An 18,725-nucleotide genomic window follows, 5' to 3' on the forward strand; every position below is an offset into this window, starting at 1 on the left:
CTCCCCGAGCCGTCTCCGCGGTCTGGCTGCCTGTCAGAGTGGTTTGGAAATGCTGCTGGTGACACAGTGACACGGGCAAACAAACCGTCACATCGCGGCTGCCCTGCCGCGGTAAGTGGGAACTGAGAGCACGAACAGGCTGGGGTACCTTCCCCGCATTCCCGGCTTGGTGGAGATGAGGACATTCAAGACGGTGCCCCGGCTGGTGCGCTACTCCTTATCCCCGGAGCAGCCCTTTCATGGGAAGAAGCCACCGACTCCTGCTAAAAGCACTGCCAGTATCTAATTGATGTCACCGACCCATCTGCCCAGGTTGCTGATGCGCTCTGTCTGCCGAGCAGGCTTTGTTTTCATTTCTAGCGAAAACCAGCCAGGAGTGTCTTAGCTCGAATTGCTAACCTTTTTTTTTTTTTTTTTTAATAAGGAAACCATTAGAAAAGCCCTCCATCACTGCAAATAGTAATGACTATTTCCTTTTCTTCTCATTGGGATTCTGTGAGACTTGAGAACCCAAGTGTATGGGAGTAGCAGGAATACAACAATTGACAAAATTGAGCACCGGGAATTCACTCCTTTCCTAATCTATTTACAGAGAAATCCTGTGGAGGGTGACATTTTCATCTAAGTGAATGAATAACAGATAAATGTAAAGAAAAGGCATCAAGAAAAATATCAAGTCTTAGACAGAATATACATCTGTGTTCCGGTTGCCAAATTATCCAAAAATATAAAAAAAATCTTTTAAAGAGAAAGGTATTTGCCATATTTTATGTCAGTAATTTTTACGTGCCAGACTGCAAGCTCCCTCCCTGCTTAGAAGCCATGTCACCTCCTGGCAGGCAGGCTGGAGCGCGATGCTCACAGCACGGATACCCAGAAAACAGCTACTCACACTGAACTCAGCCTTGTGCTGAACCACGGGCTGGCCCTCCCCCAGCCCTTCTGTGCCTAGAAAGGACTGCTAAACCTCACAGGTGGACCTGACGCTGGCGAGGTTGAAGGGCATTGACTTAGTTCTGATGTTCCCTATCCAAAGGTGTTCAATTCAGTTAAAAGACTCCCAGTAATTTTAACGAGTTTAGCAACAAAGAGCTGGGCAAAGTATAGCTTTCAGTGTCACCAAACACTTACCGTGCTGACAGTCAAAATAGTTGAAAACCAGGGGTGCCGGCACAGTTTAATGATTTTGAACCCCACTGCCACCAGAAATCAGTTGGTTTCATTGAGAACAAGTGACAGAAGGTACCTTCCCAATATGCTCGAAGAGGAAAATCATGTAGACGCAGCACATATCATCTGCTTCTGAGAGCAGACCTCATGCAAAGAGCATGATACCCCTGTGATTATTGCTGAACAGTAAATCGCGATTGACCAGACATTTTCAGGAATTAGTTGTTCAATATGGCCCAAACATGAGAAGGATACCAGTCTATTCATAGCTGTTGCCATATTTTAAAAACTAACATAGCCAGCACAAAGCCTGAGAAGATCAGATTTTGCCTCAGTCAGCAGACATACCTTAAATAATATTTGCCCACTGCTTACTTATAAAGTAAGCTTATCAGCTGGCACTTTTTAATTAAAAAAAAAAAAATCACAAACTAAAACCATAAGACTACAACAGCTACAACATGTAGAGGAAAAATATAGAGTATATAGCCAATTACACTTACTTATCAAAAAAAAAAAAAAAACCACAAAATTATAGTAGTCCTGCTACATATTAGTCTTATTACAACAGCATTTACTTTGACTCGTCAATCAATAAAGAAGACCTGTTTCCACATCTGTGCAAGGTGCTGTACACACAAGAAAAGATGATCCTTATCCTATACCTTTTACCAAGCATGTAAAGAATGTATCTTTGAAAATGAGTTCCCCATTATTGTTTCCTATTACCATAAGAACTGACCACAAACTAAAATGAAATGCAGATTTTTCACATGGAAATATTCAATATTTAATTATTAACAGCTAATGGTTACTTATCAGTTTTCAAGGAGAAGGTACTCATCATTTGCTTTTAGCTTCAACAGGCTCAAGGTTTTCTTCCACCTCCTCCCCGTAAGTGTATGTGATAAAACTTGTATCAGTAGTTTCACTTAGAGGACAAGATGAACAAACAACTCTTGGGACAATACTTTGGAGTAGTTAGTAATTAGTTTTGTCTTTGCAATGCTTAGAATATAAGCATACTGTTCTGAAGAAATTTTCCATTTTTTTTTCTTTAAGAAATGGCACTTCTGCAAAAACATTTCTTGATTCTGAACTCTTCCCTTATTTTCTCTTGAAGGTAAATTTTAACATTTCTTGACAAAAAGGAAACCAGAAAAAACAGCAAAGCTACTCTTGCAGAATCAGAAGTAATACAGGTTTCTTTACTGGGTATATTCTTTTATATTAGGATTTACCATCTGTTCAGTCCCTAATTATATTTATTTCACAACTCCACAACCAGAAAGATGAAAAAGCTTTGAAACAATTTCATCTTTTACCTCAAGAGTTATGAATTCTTTTGCAAAGATTGTCCCTGCATGCCAGAGCCACATCACATAATGGAGCAATCCCCTACTTCAAACTGATGTATAAAACATGCACAATGTGCTTGTTTTTATAAAAGCATGCTGCACCTGACCTCATCCAGACATTTTTAAAGTGACTATCACTGTTGGTCAAAACAGCCTATGATGCAAAATTGAAAAGGCAGCAGCCTTTACAGAACTTCTGATACTGTACTAGTATGTTCTAACCCTTTCACTCCTGATTCTTAACAATGCAAGACCCAGTCCTCACCACCCAGCAAAAATTCAGACAGAACTACCATTCTTTTCCAAAAGCTCCATTCAATGTTTGAAAGTTCAGCTCTTAGTCAAGTTTAAATTGGAAGAAAAAAAGGACAAAACAAGCACTAAAAACAAGCACTCTTGTAAAGCAAATCTAACCACTAAAAGGTATTTATGATTGCCTGAACATAAAACATTAGTGATAATAAATAACACATCTATTGTAAGATAGAATTAATGCTTCATTTCATCTACTGTTCAATTTTCTCTAAACCTTTGGCACTAGGTAATTTGTGATAAAAGTAACATTATCTTCCTATTTTTCATCAATTGTGATGTGCCATACAGGCATTACCACCCTTTGGTCACTAACTGTGAGACAGCTGGCAATTAATACATAAGACCAAAATTTGGAGCAAGAGTGAAGACAATAAGAACCCTACAGATGCTCATGAAAAAACACTGAACTGCAACTAACAGCTGTCTATTTTTAAGTGGTTTTGTTGACAAATAAGCTTTACTACAAGCTGTGCTAGAAATGAGAAGCCCCCCGGGCTTGCCTGGGTCAGACTGACGTTAAAGTGAACTAGGGTGCAATTCCTGCTGGGATTGACTGAAACTGTACCCATTTCAACCAAGATTCAATTTGACACACATGCACAGGTCCACCACTTAAGGCAATAAAGTGTTAAATAGGAACTTTGTAAAAGCAACGGAGGTGTATAATGACAATAATTCGTACTTACATAACAGCATTTGCCAAAGACCTTAAATTAATTCAAAAATCAGCCACCTTGAGTAGTATCTGTTATTACAGACATTATGTCAGATTGGAAAACTACAACATAAAGAAGTTACATTATGCCCTGCAAGCTAGAAAGCATGAAATTTCACTCCTGTGCAGAAGGGCTACCCCAAGGACTAACAGCTCTCCTTAAGTTCCCCATAAATCCATTAAGTAGGACTTTAATTAGAAGTTATACAGGATTAAGGAGGTGGATAGGTCTTACACTGGTCCTTCAATACAGGAGTAAAGTTTACTCACATGAATCAATAAAAAGGTCTAAGGCAAAAATAAATAAAAATCTCACACTCAAGTTTGAGCTATTAGACTGCAAAGACTTAAAAAAGAGGTAAGATTAGGAGGTTCTTTTTGACAATCCAGTGCTCATTCTGCTCACAAAACACAGGAGTTTGCAATCCAACCAACTGCCCTACATTAGACAGTAGGTATTTAGCTGATTTTTTTTCTAAATGCAACACTTTATCATTCTGTAAATGAAAAACTAAATTTAGAAGAAATTAGCACAATACAGTCCCTACTCTGAAAGCATTTGTTGCATGTGTGCACATCCTTGTATGGCTTATATTCTGCTCTCTGTAAGTGCATTTAACCAACAGTAACACTATGAAAGCCCTCCTTGATCAGTCTACTTCAGTTTTCTCTCATAGCTCAATTAACTTTTTAAAAATCAAAGATTTTCCTTAGAAACAGGCCAGACCTGAATTACTTCTAGTGTAAGTGCCCATAGTTTATTAAATATGAATCCTTAGATTTGGATTCTTGTGATACATTATTGAGTCAGAATTTATTTTAAATAGCTGAGCACTGTTTCAACTTTGAGACTGAGCAGCTGTGTTTCTGTAATACCAGCTACATCAGGATTCTAGTCCCTGACTAGAGTTCTGGGTAATTTTGTTGCTAGTAAAAGGAACAGCAGAAAAAGCTCTAAGTGGAGTACTCAGGATCATCTGATGGCAGGGGAAGGATTTAATTGTGTGTCTAGTGATAATCAGCAGCTCACATATATCTACATTGCCTTTGTTAAGTAAGGTTCTTGAATATGCTCTATAATTTAATATCTAGTTCTTTTACAAAACTTGAAGTAGCTGGCTACGTTAATTGTTTTAGGAAATACAAAGCCTATGGTTTTTTTGTTTGAATTAACAGAAATGTCTTGTGGATTAGAGATAAGATACTGTGAAGTTTAATATTAAGTTTTTGATCCAAATGTCATCTAATGCAAATACAAATGGTGCCTCATCAACAGCTTCATCACTTTTTGTGATGTTAATGGCTTTTCATCTTTTGTTTAATTAAAACAAATAGAAAACTCAATTCTTCTTCACCCCATACTTCACTACTGTCTTATAGACTGATGATAAAACATCCATGAAAATAAACAGTTCTAGGTGGAAAAAGAAGTTGGAGAGGCACAGGATGTCTCATTCTAATGTACCACCTGAGAGATTTTGAGCAGTCACATTATGGCTAAATTACAGACAACAGCACACACCAAAGCAGTGATGCAAGTATTCCAAATCCCGAAGAGGCTGCTGCAGCTAGTGTAGATAAGAAGTTATGCCACGGAAATTCTGTTTCTAGAGGGGCATCTCATAGGTAAAGAGCAGTAATTTAGAAATTACTCCCCGTGTCTTCCCCAGTAGAGCATTTCAAAGGCAGTACTTGAGAAAAATATGCAGGAACTTCTTAATACTGGGCAGGATGCTCTACTCCAGGCAGAACATTGCATGACCCGGTACTGCCGGGTATTTAGGTTTAGCAGAAGGAAGTTTTGGTTTTTTTTTTTGACATGTGACAGTTTCAGTGGAAAACTGCCACAAAAGAAGTGAGTTGAGCCTATCTTATTTATTATATAGTAATGTAGCACACAGCTCCTGTGAGATAGTCTTACTTTATAGACTCTAGAGGAACAGAGGCTAAAAGGTCAAATGAGAATCAGGCATCTAAAAACTACAAAACTACACCTAAGAGAGTACATACACTGCACCACATTCTCTGCAGATCGGCCACTAATTCCACTTTGTCTTCTGAAAAGCCTCTCCCAAGTGTAAAATTATTTTAAAACATTAAGTTTTCTGTGGGTTTTTTGTTAAGTGTGTTTACAATCAGTCGTTTCATAAACAACTAAAAAAGAGGAAATCCAGGTACTCTGAAAAGCCAGTGATGATATATTAATTATACTTCAAAAAAAGGACTTTATTTATTCTCAAGGGCTAAAATAAAAGGCATAGTGATTGCATGGTTTTCCCATAAATGCAACAAAAATATTGAAAAAAAAATCCAGCCCAAACCCCAAAAGTTGTTTTCAGACAAATTTGCGTATGCAAATGCACCGGTACAAAGACATCCCTAAGCTCCATTCTAACACAAAAGTTCAAGTTAGGCTATCATGGAACCTAGGTACAAGGAATTTAGACTCATTACACTCTCATAATCCTTTACCAACAAAAATACTCTACACTAAAACAAATTTATACTATTTGTGATTTCTTCAATGGGATGCTGAGGGAAAGAAGGCCTTGCAAAAAAAATCCTAGAAACATAAAGCATGGAATGAATGCTTAATCCTGTCTACAGGATCCTGTCTACACTTAATCTCCAGTTTTCGCTTTGACCTAGGCTGTGCAGACAAGAAATACAAATAGTGCTCCCCCACATAATTTGGTAATCAAAGCCTTCACATCATCTTCTTACAGTGTCCTTTAATGCTCACGTTTTCTCTAAATCAACACAAGTGCTTTGTGATCCTCACCTGATACAAGACCGTACAGGACATTCTCCAATGTATGGCTACACCCACAGAACAATTGCTTTGCATGCAATACATTTCCAATGACATTTAAAACATCAGTGAAATGTTTTCAACGTCAAGAAAAGCCAGTTGTATTTAAATAAACATCAGGCAAGTGTCTGATGAGAGACATGATGTACAAGTTTATCTCTAGGGCACAACTTGAAGCTTGAAAGCAAGCCCACTTGATGTGAGCACAGATTTGAAGATGGAAGTGTCACTTCACTATGCACGGGGCAATAGCAAAGAGAAAATCTGAGTTTATTTAGTGCTTGCTGTAATTACAGATACCCTGTTGTCTGCAGTGCTGAGCAGTGCGTGAAGCAGTGTCGCCCCCCCATCAGCGGTAACAAGCACTTCAGGTAACAGATGTGTCACACAACACGCTGTCCAGACTGCACTGCTGCGGGCTGGGCCCACACTCACCTGTGAGATAGGGTGGGTTTCATGGAGCTCATAGAGTTCATGGGGGGTTGCATGGGGAGCTTCCCAGGAGGATCGTTCTGCCGGCTTTTCTGGTGGCGAAGCAGCAAGAGCCGTCCCAGCTCCTCACACCACGATGAAAGCAGTGCTGTGCAAACAGAACGAATGACAGTGAGCACACATCAGAGGAACCAGCACAGCCCAGTGCAGGTGCAAGCCACTGTAACAGGAGTCACAAGCTGAACAGACAAACACCAGGAGTGCACAGCTTGTCCACGACCCACCACTCACATTATTATCCTATCAAACTGAGTCTGTAATTGCCCTACACTATCATTAGAATGTTTTAATGCAAGTTACAAACATTCTGCATAGCCCAGGAGGCACAAGAGAACTTGTCTGAGCTGAGCAGCACAGAGATGAACAATAGATGAAGCAAAAGCATATAGGATAGCTGTTACAAGTGAAGTAAGATGCATAATAATTCATTTCACACTAATAGAAAAATAACAAAAACATTCAGAAGACATCATTTACAGAGGGGAGCAAAGAAAAAGATTTCTGTTTGGCTGGGTTTTTTTCAAAAGATTAATTGGAGAGAAACCCATGTGCATGAATTAATTTCCAAAACTGCTATGAGCTACCAGTCTTGAATAGATAAACAGGAGAATGATGTATGGACACAAAGTTAGGCATTTAAATCTATATTTGACCCAGAACAACCCCTAAATGTGTGTTTCCTTTATGTGCCTAATCTTGTAGTAAATGCGGGTATTCTGTGCTTACAGGAAAATCACGGTTATGAACTACAAAGATGCAGAGATTTCTTAGAGGAAAGAAGAGCTTGCAATTCCTACTAAAGACATGAAAGGGGTCATTATTCCTGAAAATGTGGCCTCTCCCTTACGCACCCACAGTCAGAAAAGACCAGGCCCTGTTAGAGAAACCACCTACTCTGCAGTAAGCAGAGCCCCAGAAAGTGACTGCAAGTGAAACCTGGCTCCCATGAGTACACCCAGCTGAGACACCCCACCAAAGTCTCCAGCAACACCCATCCAAGCCTCAAAGCTGCCTATTTAATTCCAGCATCAGAAGTGGCTCTGGTAAAAAGTCAGCCAGGTATGACGACACAGTGAGGAGCTTCACTGCACCAAAGTGCAGACTAATTGAAAAATCCTGCAGTTTAAAGAAATCAACTTCTCAAGTGCTTGGGTTTTTTTCTTCTTTAAAGGATGGTTTATAAAACCCTTGGAACAAAAAAGTGCTTCATGTTTAATTTTTAACTAAGTGCCTTCCTGAGGTGTTGTGAACTGAACACAAATCAACAGATTACACGGGTGGGTGAGAACCAGAAGACTACTGAAAACCCAAGCTGCCACAGCGGTTTAGAGTAGTAAGAGCCCTAGATGTAATTTTAGCCTTGCTCGTTTAAAAGAGACAAATGCAGAATTCTCTATAATTGAGGCTTCTGTTTTCATTCCTAATTTTCTAATGGTTGTCTTTTCACTGAATAACATAATCATAAGCAGTAGCAAACCATCATTTCAGGGTATACCACCTTCTTTTCCCAGTAGCTACTCACATGTACTGTTAACACAGAACAAATTCCGAAGAGACAGTTAAGTCATATTTGTAAGGGAGAAAAAGGAACCTGCTTTACCAAAAACACACACAAGTATGGTTTTTCAGTACAAGAAACAATTGGATTTTCTCAAGTTAAATGGCCACACAAGAAAAACACTTAGAGCCTGGGCCATTGCTGTGAATTAATCACACATTTGGACAAAGAAGAGGTAGTAATTTTATTGCATTTATCAAGCAGAAGGTCAAGAGTGGTGTTTAGGGAGGCATTTTAGAGCTCTGCTGTGACAAAAAGGGGACAGCATTTCTTTATGTAACTAAACATGGTCACTCGGAAATTGTCAGCCTCACATGTAGCCTACAAAAAGCATTCCCCCGAGCTCTGTGAAATGTTCCAGCAATGAGTGTCAGTCTAAGCTGCTTCTCTATTAGCCAAGGAATCTGTCAACAAGCATTTGATCAAATTATACTCACCTTTTATCCCTGGCATATCATTACTAATGTGCCAGTGACAAAGGCCCCCCTCCCCCTTTCCAGACGCCTGGAGATACAAATTCCTGCCTCACAGGGTTTCTTCCCTTGCGCCACAGCCACTTGAGCTCGGGAAACACGAACAAAGTGTTCTACCGAGCACTTAATGCAGCCATCACAGAGTAATAGTGGATGAGTAATAGTGGATGCTGAGCACTTTCACAGCCGAGTGTAATTACTACGGAATCATCCATCTTAGACGAGGCTGTGATGGGAGAAGGGACTTGCTCCTTCTGCACACCTATGTGCACTTGACAAGTAAGATAAAAAGCAACAACCCAATGGATCTGAGGGCATGAATCTGCAAACAAAAGCCAAACCTGCTTGGAAAAAAAAGCAGTGTAACTCCTGCAAAAGGAATATGCCAATGAGAGCATTGCTTTGGTGAGGTGAAGATAAGAAAACATCTTAATGAGTTATTATTACCAATATCCAGGACACACATTTATAAAGCGAAAATGTAAACCATCAAAGAACGAAGAGGTCCTCAAGATAAGCTGGATGGTTTTATTCTACAAGTTATCTGGAGAGGACTCATGTTTTTAGAAACTAAGAGACTGCAAGTAAAAAAACCTAGCAAATTTACTCATCCCTATCACAGCATTCATTATGGAGAGGTTCAACCTTTCCTCCCTTGGGACATTTCAACTCATGTACCATGTATAATAATCACTCTCTACCCTGTGTTGGTACTTGTGCATGGACTGAAAACAAACCTGTTTGTAGCCACCTCAGGAGTTACCAGTTCCCCTCTGACCTGCTCTATCCTCCCTTGAAAGGAGTCTGCTCTCTTCTGCTGGAAAATACAGGGGAGCCTCCCTGCTCTCCTGCCCCATCCACTTTCACTGCTCTGCTCTCTGCTCGGTAAGATGAATATATACCCTGCCAACACACATCTGGTACAGCTGGCTTCTGGAGAACATCACTTCCTGGGCTATTCAAGCAAGATGAAACAAACTCAAAATGAATTTACAGATTACACTATTCATCTTTAGTGTACTTAGTTACTGCTTTTTATGCTGACAGTATTAGGCGTATCTCAACTCATTTACACTCAAAGCACGAGAATTTCAGTATCATACTATAATGAACAGATAAAGCAGCAAGCACAAAGGACAGCTACAGATGGTGCCAACAGTCAGTCTCACCCTCTCACAGCACAGCCAAGCAGCTGCTTTTTCTCCCCCTCCGCCCCTCCTCCTTGTACAACAGGAGCACAGATTTTGCAGATGGACCATCCACACCGTCTCTCGCAGCCTCTTGCTGCGGCAGTTTAATGATCAGATTTAAATCGTGTTCCTCTGCTGCATTGCTACAATGTCCCTTGCATACAATGATTTGGCTTTCCTGCTTAAGTTGAACTCAACTGTTGCAGTGGGAGGAAAGGAAGAATCCTTGAATGTGCACACCCCCCCCGCCAAGAAACCCTGTACACAGCCCAGGTGTAAAATACAACCTGTCAGTACACCAAAATTGACATTTTCTTTCAACCCCAGTTCAGTCACAGAGGGCTCTGCTAGCTTATGCAAAAGGATGCAGAATAATGGCAGTCAAATGACATACTGACAGTTTAAGTGTATTCACACATTTATTTGGCTTAAAGGGACACTCTCTGGGATGATTGGTGCAATATTTGACCTACTTTTCTCCATCTGCAAAACCTGTATCACTCTTAATGGGATTGCGTTTTACTTTTAGCACTGATCTATTTCCATAGGAATAAATCAATACTGATTTGCTAATGACGACTTCGTTAAGAAACCAACACAGACATGAACAGCCTCAGCTTTCACACTTGTGAAAAGAAGAAACATACATTTGAAAATAAGAGAAAATTCAATTACAACTAGCCCAAGGGGTTTCCCTAAGGAAGCAAGTGAAAAAAACCAGTTCAGAGATACTCAGCTTGCTGCTACCCAGTCCCATTTTTGTTTCTCTATTCTTTGAAGAGGACCAGACATGGCAAGAGTGTGCCTCAGCACAGAATGTGACCGACCTCTCCTTAAAATACTCATAAATACTCCCACACACACAAAGTTGGCAACACTGTATGTCCTTCTGGATTCCTCCAATAGTTTTAAAGTCTTTCATTGAAAAAAAAATCATAAGACATGGCAATGCATCCACATTGGGATCCTGGGGACAAGGAGAGGAAAGAAGACTGGAAGGCAATTTTTTTTTTCCCAGTCAGCCCAAGTCACATTTTAAGCATTTCTCTGCAACCACAGAGCTAAGCCTTGCTTGAAAGAGAAAGGAAGCAATTGTTATTTAATCCCCTGCCTCTAGGAGCCAAGTCTTTAAGAACATGCCAAGTATCACAAGATTTGCGACACAATTATTAGGACTGGCCACATCCCCTGGTACTGTTCCTTTCCTACAAGGACCCTTTTGTGCTGAAAACCTGCCAGGCAGTACAGAAACAAAGGCCTGCACTGCTCGCTCCGTGGCACCTTCTCATCCCTCATAGCCATAAGTGCCCATCACCCAGCAGCAGCATCACAACTGCTTTGTAAGTGCTGGGGCCCTTCCATTAGGAAATCAAGGGGCTTGAGCTGGGGGAAGCCATGAATCATGCCCAGGCTGCTCACACCACTTAATACTTCTTGACAACAAATTATGTTGGCATATCTGCAAATATTACATGATGGATGCTGATGATGCAGCTCAAAGGTCATTTTATAGCCATGGGATTGAAGACTGGTATAGCCCATTACAATCCTTTTTGGGCCAGGGACCAGAAGAAGTAAAGAAGCCAGGGTGTGTGATCAGTGCTACCCCCCAGAGGCACTAATGCATTTCATCAGCTGCACCCACGGCGGCAGTGGGAGCCGCAGTTCTGCACTGCCTGGTTGTACTGTGCGCCGTGCAAAGTGCCACAGTAAGCACCTCCGAGTGCAGGAGCCAGCGGCTCCCTGGAAAGCAAAATACAGAGAAGCACAATGCTAATCTATTTACCTATTATGATACCCTAGTATTAGTTACAGCTTATCACCTCAGTAAATCGCTGCCTCTTGTTAGGGAACGTGCTTAAAGGTGCAGCAAACTGTTATTTACAGGCAGACACTATATTTACAGCCACAAAGACAGGTAAGGAGGGGATAGGACAACAGCTCAGTAATTTCAATGCCTTCTGCTTCCCGGGAGACTGCTGGAAGAGCACAATAGGATTACTGCTTCCTTGCTGCAGTTAAGCTGCAGTAGATAGTTCAATAGGCAGACTGGCAGACCCGTATTTCTCATTCGCTGCAATGAAAATATTAGGAAAAAAGGAGGAGTTTGATTTGGAGAACTATCTGTTCAGCACCATCTCGCTAGATTGGTTTCATGTCTCAGAAGGAAATGCATTTGGCTGAAAAGATATTTACACCAGAAGTAAGAAAATACATCATTTTTCACCAATCATATCCATTAATTTTATATTGCTTTTAGAAACAAGTTTTTATTTTTTTTACATGGAGAATTCCAGATAAGTAGAATGCAGAGCTACTGAGTGCTTTCTACTCTCTCCTCTACAGACTGCAATCTAAATACAGCTTTTATAAAACATTCGGTGAGGTAATTTGGTGGGGAGGGAAGGGAAGCAGCAATGAGAAGAGAATGAGAGGAGTGGAAATAACTATTGTCTTAGTTATTCAGAAGAGTTATTCTTTCTACATAGAAAATGGAGACTGTATCATGTTTGGAAAAATACATTGAAAACGTTAACTACCTAAAGCTCAGTGTGCTGACAATATTAGAAAATAAGGTCAATTGCTTTAAAAGGATGGAACCTTTGTTTGCAATTTTGTGAAACTGAAAATCAGATGTTTTCCTTGTGTGTTAAAAGATGTTTTACTTTTAAACAGCTAGGAAATGGGAGAAAGGGAGAAATCAGTAATTCCAAACTATTTCAAGGATTGATTTTCCTGCAGCTCTCCTCCTCACATACTCCAGCAGAGCCTGGCAATGGCTGGCTGACCTGTCAGACAGTCGGTCAGGGCAGCAAAGCAAGGCCACAAACCCGGGATGTAACTGTCCATTAGTAGAGATTTGTGTTTGTCCCTCCTCTGCAGTTCTTCCAAGGTACTGCTACATGGCCTAACCCTGAGACAGACAAGCCCTACCCCGTCATTACATGAGCTTCTGCTCTGTGTCTACCTCAACACTGAGAACACAAAAGGAGTATATACAGAGCCAATTACATAGCAAAAGAATTACTTTCTCAGCAGTCTGGCTGTTCACATTGGACTCAAAGTAGTTCCCAGGGAGTCCATCCCTCCTCCCAGGCCTACCCCTCTGGCTGCCAGCAGACACCCACTTAGCACACAGCAGCCCACGGTACAGAGCCAGTGCTTACTCCCAGGTGTTTGGTCCCACCTCATCCCGGGAGGCTTGCACCCCAGCTGGCTGCCTTTTTGGAGCACCTGAGGATTGTGAGCGTTCTTCTCCATCAGGCAAAATCAGTCATGTTTGCTTAAAAGTCCAAGTAATTTGGATTAAATGGACTGATTTTATCTAAAAAGTACCAGCACAAAGCTCCTCCACCACAGTGAGGAGAGCCACCTCTAAAGGTACACAGATTCAAAAAGTGCTTGTCCCAGCGACTGCACAGCAAACTGCATGTAACTGAATTCCCCAGCAGAGCAGAGGGGGCAGCTGGCTCAGATCCTGCTTTGGGAGACATGAACTGCCCTACTAATGACAACAGGAACATGAAGTTAACAGCCACAGTTCAACACTATGGAACAGGGCATGATACACATTTGTACCCCTAATATCTAAGTAATGCCCTTTATCAACAATGCCTCCTTCATTACTATAGCTACAGCTGTGTCCTGCAGAAATATCCAGCTTTGCCCCAGTAAGATCTATAATGCAATTATGTATTACATTTAAAGAAACAAAAAATCATGCAGGTTTGTAGGAAAACAGATAATGAAGGGGAACACCTAACTAAACTGAATGTAGCATCACATTAGTTAAGAGAGGTTTTGTTCAATAAAACCCCTACTGCAAACCTGAGAACTCTCCAGCATGTGCTTTCAGGACTGCTGCATGAGAGTGACACCATGTATAAAGTCTGGTCTTGAATATGGGTCCAGCTTGCCTTGGCATATCTTCAATTCTTTACAAATACCTCTCACGACACATATATATGTAGGCTTCCCCAAAGGCTCTTGCCGACTGGAATAGTACATGCTGGAGACACAGATTTGAATATGCTATCCTCACCCTATGCCTTCAGTGGGACTGGGTTTCCCTAATTTCCTTCTACACTTGCCAAAACTTGGCAGAGGATCTTACCAGATTTACTGCATTAACTTTGAAGTAATATATTACAAAACATAGCAACAATGGCTCAATTTGGCAAGCACAAAACACTCTGTACAGATCCAGATAAAATACGTAAGCATCTCATTTAGGCTTAGCTCTGTCCAAGCTGCTACATCTGAAAACACAGCCCATTATAGAAAAAGAAGACAACACTGGTGAAAGGCCACCAGCAAGTGAATCTTGGATAAGGCATTCCAAGGAAATGCACTCCAATAGCATTAGACTGCTTGTTTTCTTACTCATCCAATTGTTGGTTTCACTGCTTAGATTTCAAACAACAGTGTCTTTCATTACTGCTGTACGCTTTTATTTTGTAATGCCAGTTCAAGTCATCAACAGACTTCACATATAATCCAGACATCTGAAAAATGAGACTGACACACTTGAACCCATCTTTGGCTACAGTCAAAGCAGTGACCTACAGGCGAGAGGCTCAGTTTCATTTAATCCATCCTTAGCCCTCCAATTACTACTGTTAACAACTCCTGAGCTAGCACCACCACTAACATCTGAAAGTGCTAGGAAAAAACCCAGCAGATGAATTTAACAGAAGCTGGAACACAGGGAAGCCATGCACAATCAGTACAACAATGGAAGTCTGGAAAAGGGAAAATCTAGTGTCTATCATTAAAAGAAAGAAAGGAATAACTGCAGAATTGGAGGTTCAGCTTCTTATCATGGAAAACTAACCCAAATTATTCAAAAGGAGGAAAGTAAAAAATGAGTAACAACCAAAATGGACTTGTCAGGAACAAATCAGGCCTTACTTCCATACTTTTCTTTACACTGGCAGACAACAGACCTTGAGCATAGATTAGTTTGATTTTAGTCAGGCTTTAGTGCCGCTTAATATGACATTCTTATGAATAAACAAGGAAAATTAGGTCTAGCTGAACACAACACGAAATGGCTGGAAACTTAAGCCTTCCCAAACTATTAAACCAATAGTCACTAACAGAAATGAGCATTATCTGATGGGGTTTTGCAGTTTTCTCTGGACCTGAAACTACTGAATGTTTCATTTATGGATATCCCTGATGCAGATGAATAAAGGGCTAGACTGCGTTCTGGGTCAATTTACAGATGGCACAAGCTGGGAAGAATCATCAGCTCACTGCAGAAATTTGTTGCTGAAATCATCCTGAAAGGCTGCAGAACTTATCTGAAATGACGTCCAACAGGAACAAGTGCGAAGTCTGACACAGCACATCTCCCAACAAGAAGGTGAGAAGCAGGCCTGATGGCAGGAATCCTCAGAAGGGCAATGAAGGCAGGAGCTGTGCTGTGCTGCCAAAGCACACCCAAGCAGCCTCCTTGGCTGCATGAGTGGGACCCAAGCCTGGGAGATGCACAGCTCTCCTTTCTCTCTACCCCACCACAATGTACAGGCACAGAAGGGAGAGAAAAGTAATCAGAATGATTAGAAAAAACCCTACCAATATACCCTGCCAGAAATGATTGCATAGATTAGGGCTTTTGGTGGGTTTGGTTTGGGCTTTTTTTTTTTAAAGAGGGAAGACTGACGGCAGCGGTATTCTGATTTACTGGGTAACAAAGCATTAACTATATCCACAGCAGAAACACCAATATAGAGAGATAAAAAAGACACAAGTTAGATATTAGGAGCATACTAATGCTCTTTAATATGCTAAGGGGTAAAGCGAGAAATTTCCATCGAATGGAGACACAGAGGAAAGGTCAGACAGAGATCTAGGGAGAATGGATTCTTCAGCCAAGGGGGCATGGCACCAATGACTGTCTGAAATCTTTTAGAATCAAATGAAATCTGTGTTTGCGAGCAGAGGAAATTCAATCAAACAGTCTGCATTGGGAAAGTATTTAAATCTGGCTTGTACTCACAATTATCCCAAAAAGACATCTCAGCTACAGTGTGGGGAGCTTCTGCAGAGACTGCTGAAGTGGCCATCCAGCTACATGGCTTACTGGCTAAGTTTTAAAGATGAAAGAAACTGAGAGCAGGTGATGTGCTAAAGGTCACACCATTTGTGACAGAACAGAGTCCCAGAACAGAGAGGATCATACACCTTCCTGTCTTTGCAAGGAGAAACCACAACTACCACATCAAGGGGTTACTGCTCTGTGCCCGCAGTCTCTGTGCCTGCCATGGAACATTTTCAAACAGCAACTGTAAAACATCTGGAGAGGCTTTCATGGAGGGGAAAAAAAAATTGCAAAAACCACACAACTAAAATTTATAGCAGAAACGTGTTTCCAAAGTTAACACTGCACAGCCAGAACTCAGAAGGACCAAAAGCTATTTTAGGAACTTTTGCTTTTTGGTTCTGCCGTCTTGCTCTTTGCTTTAACTTAACATTATTTTATATTTTTACAGGAAAAGAATGTTTTATCAGGTGTCCTCAGAATTTTTTTTATTTTTGTATGATTAGTGTAATACAAACTTTGCCAACTTCTCTACAACTGCTGAAGGAAAAAAAGTGTTTGCTTTCAATGTTGGGGATTGCAGGACCATTTTTCATACTATCCAAACTTCATACTTGAACAGAACTAAGCTAGAAATACTCTAACCCTATCCTTCCAACCACTCTTCATTCTGAAGGAAATACTACAACTACGTAAAATAATCTCTAAGTGCTGAACGTGAAAACAGTTAAGGACATCAGGAAAGAGAAACAGCCTATAGCAGATTTTAACTTAACTGATTTCTGTTCAAACAATACAGGGCAGACAGATGTGTGCATGCACTGCAGTTTCAAGGCAGCAATGCTTCCCATCTCGCTGCCCAGTTGATGAGGTAGTTTTCCAACAGTCGTTACTTGTCTTTTTTCCCTCTGTGTCCCACCAACCCCACAAACCTTGTCATCTTCCTTTACTAGCAACCTGCTCTGCTCCTCTGGTACCAATCACCTTTTCTTCAGAACTGCCTAATTAATTAACATTCAATTAATATACCAAACTCAAATACCAAGTAATTGTTCCCAAGCTGCACTGGGAACTTGGCAACTAAACTGAGCAAGAAAAGTGCTTCTGTATTCTTAAAGTTCCATTTCTTCTAGTTGTGTCTTCCAAGCTAACGGACCTTTCCCACCTGAAACACGGTTGTATTACAGGAGCAGACTTTGTGAGCCATGGATGCTCTTGTTAAGGCATTCTGAGATCCATGAAGACTCCACATGCACTATGTTTATTTTATTTATTACCAGTAAGGCAAAAGTAGCAAATCATCTCTGTTCTGTTACAATTAGGGCCACATTGAAAACGCAAGCTGGCATAAATTAAGAAACATCTAAATAATCCTACCCTGATCTTCAGATTATTTTAGTTGTAGTTTCATGATACCAACTGCTCTGCAGCAGTACCACCTTGAGGTAGTCCCATCTTCTGCTGCCTGTGCCCATGCTGTGCTGTAGCCTGCACACTCCCAGCTGTGCAGAAGCATTTCTTTGTGTGACCACCCTGTGAACTCGACCAGCTTTTTTTCATTTCTTCCTTTTTTTTTTTAATCTTCTTTTTCCTTGTTTCCCTTTCTTAAAAAAAAAAAAAAAAAAAAAAAAACCCAAAAATTTCCCCCCAGACACGTAGTTGGTTTTTCCCTAGCTAGATGAAATCCCTGCAGTGGCTCAGAGTGTGGCCCCAGCAGCAGGGCTCCGGCGCTCTGCAGAGGCAGCACCAGGCAGCTGTTTCCTCGCGCAGGCGGTACCCCAAGACAGGGCTCCAATGCACACGGAGCAGCCTCAGTGCAATTAGCTGAGCTGCAAGCACGAGACGGCTGCAACAAGAGACTTTTATTTAAAAACCTAACTACGAGCATTAGTTTTAGATAGATTAGAAATTGCTGTTTCCTTGTCTTCAGGGGCACGCTTATCATTTTACATAGGTAGAAAGAGGTTATCTGTGGAAGAGGGGAGAGGTATAAAAATGAACGTGGCTAATTGCTTTTTACAAGCATCTAGGGAAGAAGCCAGTAGAAATCACAGCCCAGACTGATTTTTCAATACCTTTCTTTTTTCTGTCTGAAAATAAAAAATAATTGGGGAAGAGGGAAAGGGTTATTTGTGACTGCTTCTTCTTACGGACATTTGCAGAAGAGCAGCCTGCCTAAATTCTCACAGAGGACACCTGGCCACCTCTCCCTGCACACAAGTGCTATAATTTCAGGACTGGAGTGCTATAAGATAATGCCATCACTGCTCTTGCCATCTATAAATAACTGCATTTGGATCTAGCCGAGTCACGTGGAAAAGCTGGCCAGCAACACATACATGTATGTGAGCGTGCCTTTGGAAACCCAAATAATTCTAAAAATATTGCACGAAATGAGCTTTAGCTTTCCAAATTTAGCTCTGGTCCATGCACTCACTGCGGCTCACAGAGGACTGCTATTATTTCTTTTTTAAATACTGTTCTTCCTTTGGAAGCTGCTGACTAGGGCATTAGCGGGGCATTGTGCAAAAGCGCCTCATGTGCTGCTGCTGCGCAGGCAGACTGCTCGGAGAGGCAGACGAGAATCAATTGCTCC

At 41.0% G+C, this 18,725-nt stretch overlaps 1 protein-coding gene across 1 annotated transcript in view; it reads right to left on the bottom strand.

Moving 5' to 3' along the window:
- Positions 1-18,725, bottom strand: part of ZMIZ1 (zinc finger MIZ-type containing 1) — a 294,975-nt gene that overhangs the window by 44,450 nt on the left and 231,800 nt on the right. Inside the window, 1 exon segment of the mRNA XM_017746191.1 lies at positions 6,806-6,950. Coding sequence (XP_017601680.1) covers positions 6,806-6,950 — 145 coding nt within the window.

The sequence above is a fragment of the Corvus brachyrhynchos genome, unplaced genomic scaffold, assembly GCF_000691975.1.
Source record: "Corvus brachyrhynchos isolate BGI_N302 unplaced genomic scaffold, ASM69197v1 scaffold279, whole genome shotgun sequence".
Lineage (NCBI taxonomy): Eukaryota > Metazoa > Chordata > Aves > Passeriformes > Corvidae > Corvus > Corvus brachyrhynchos.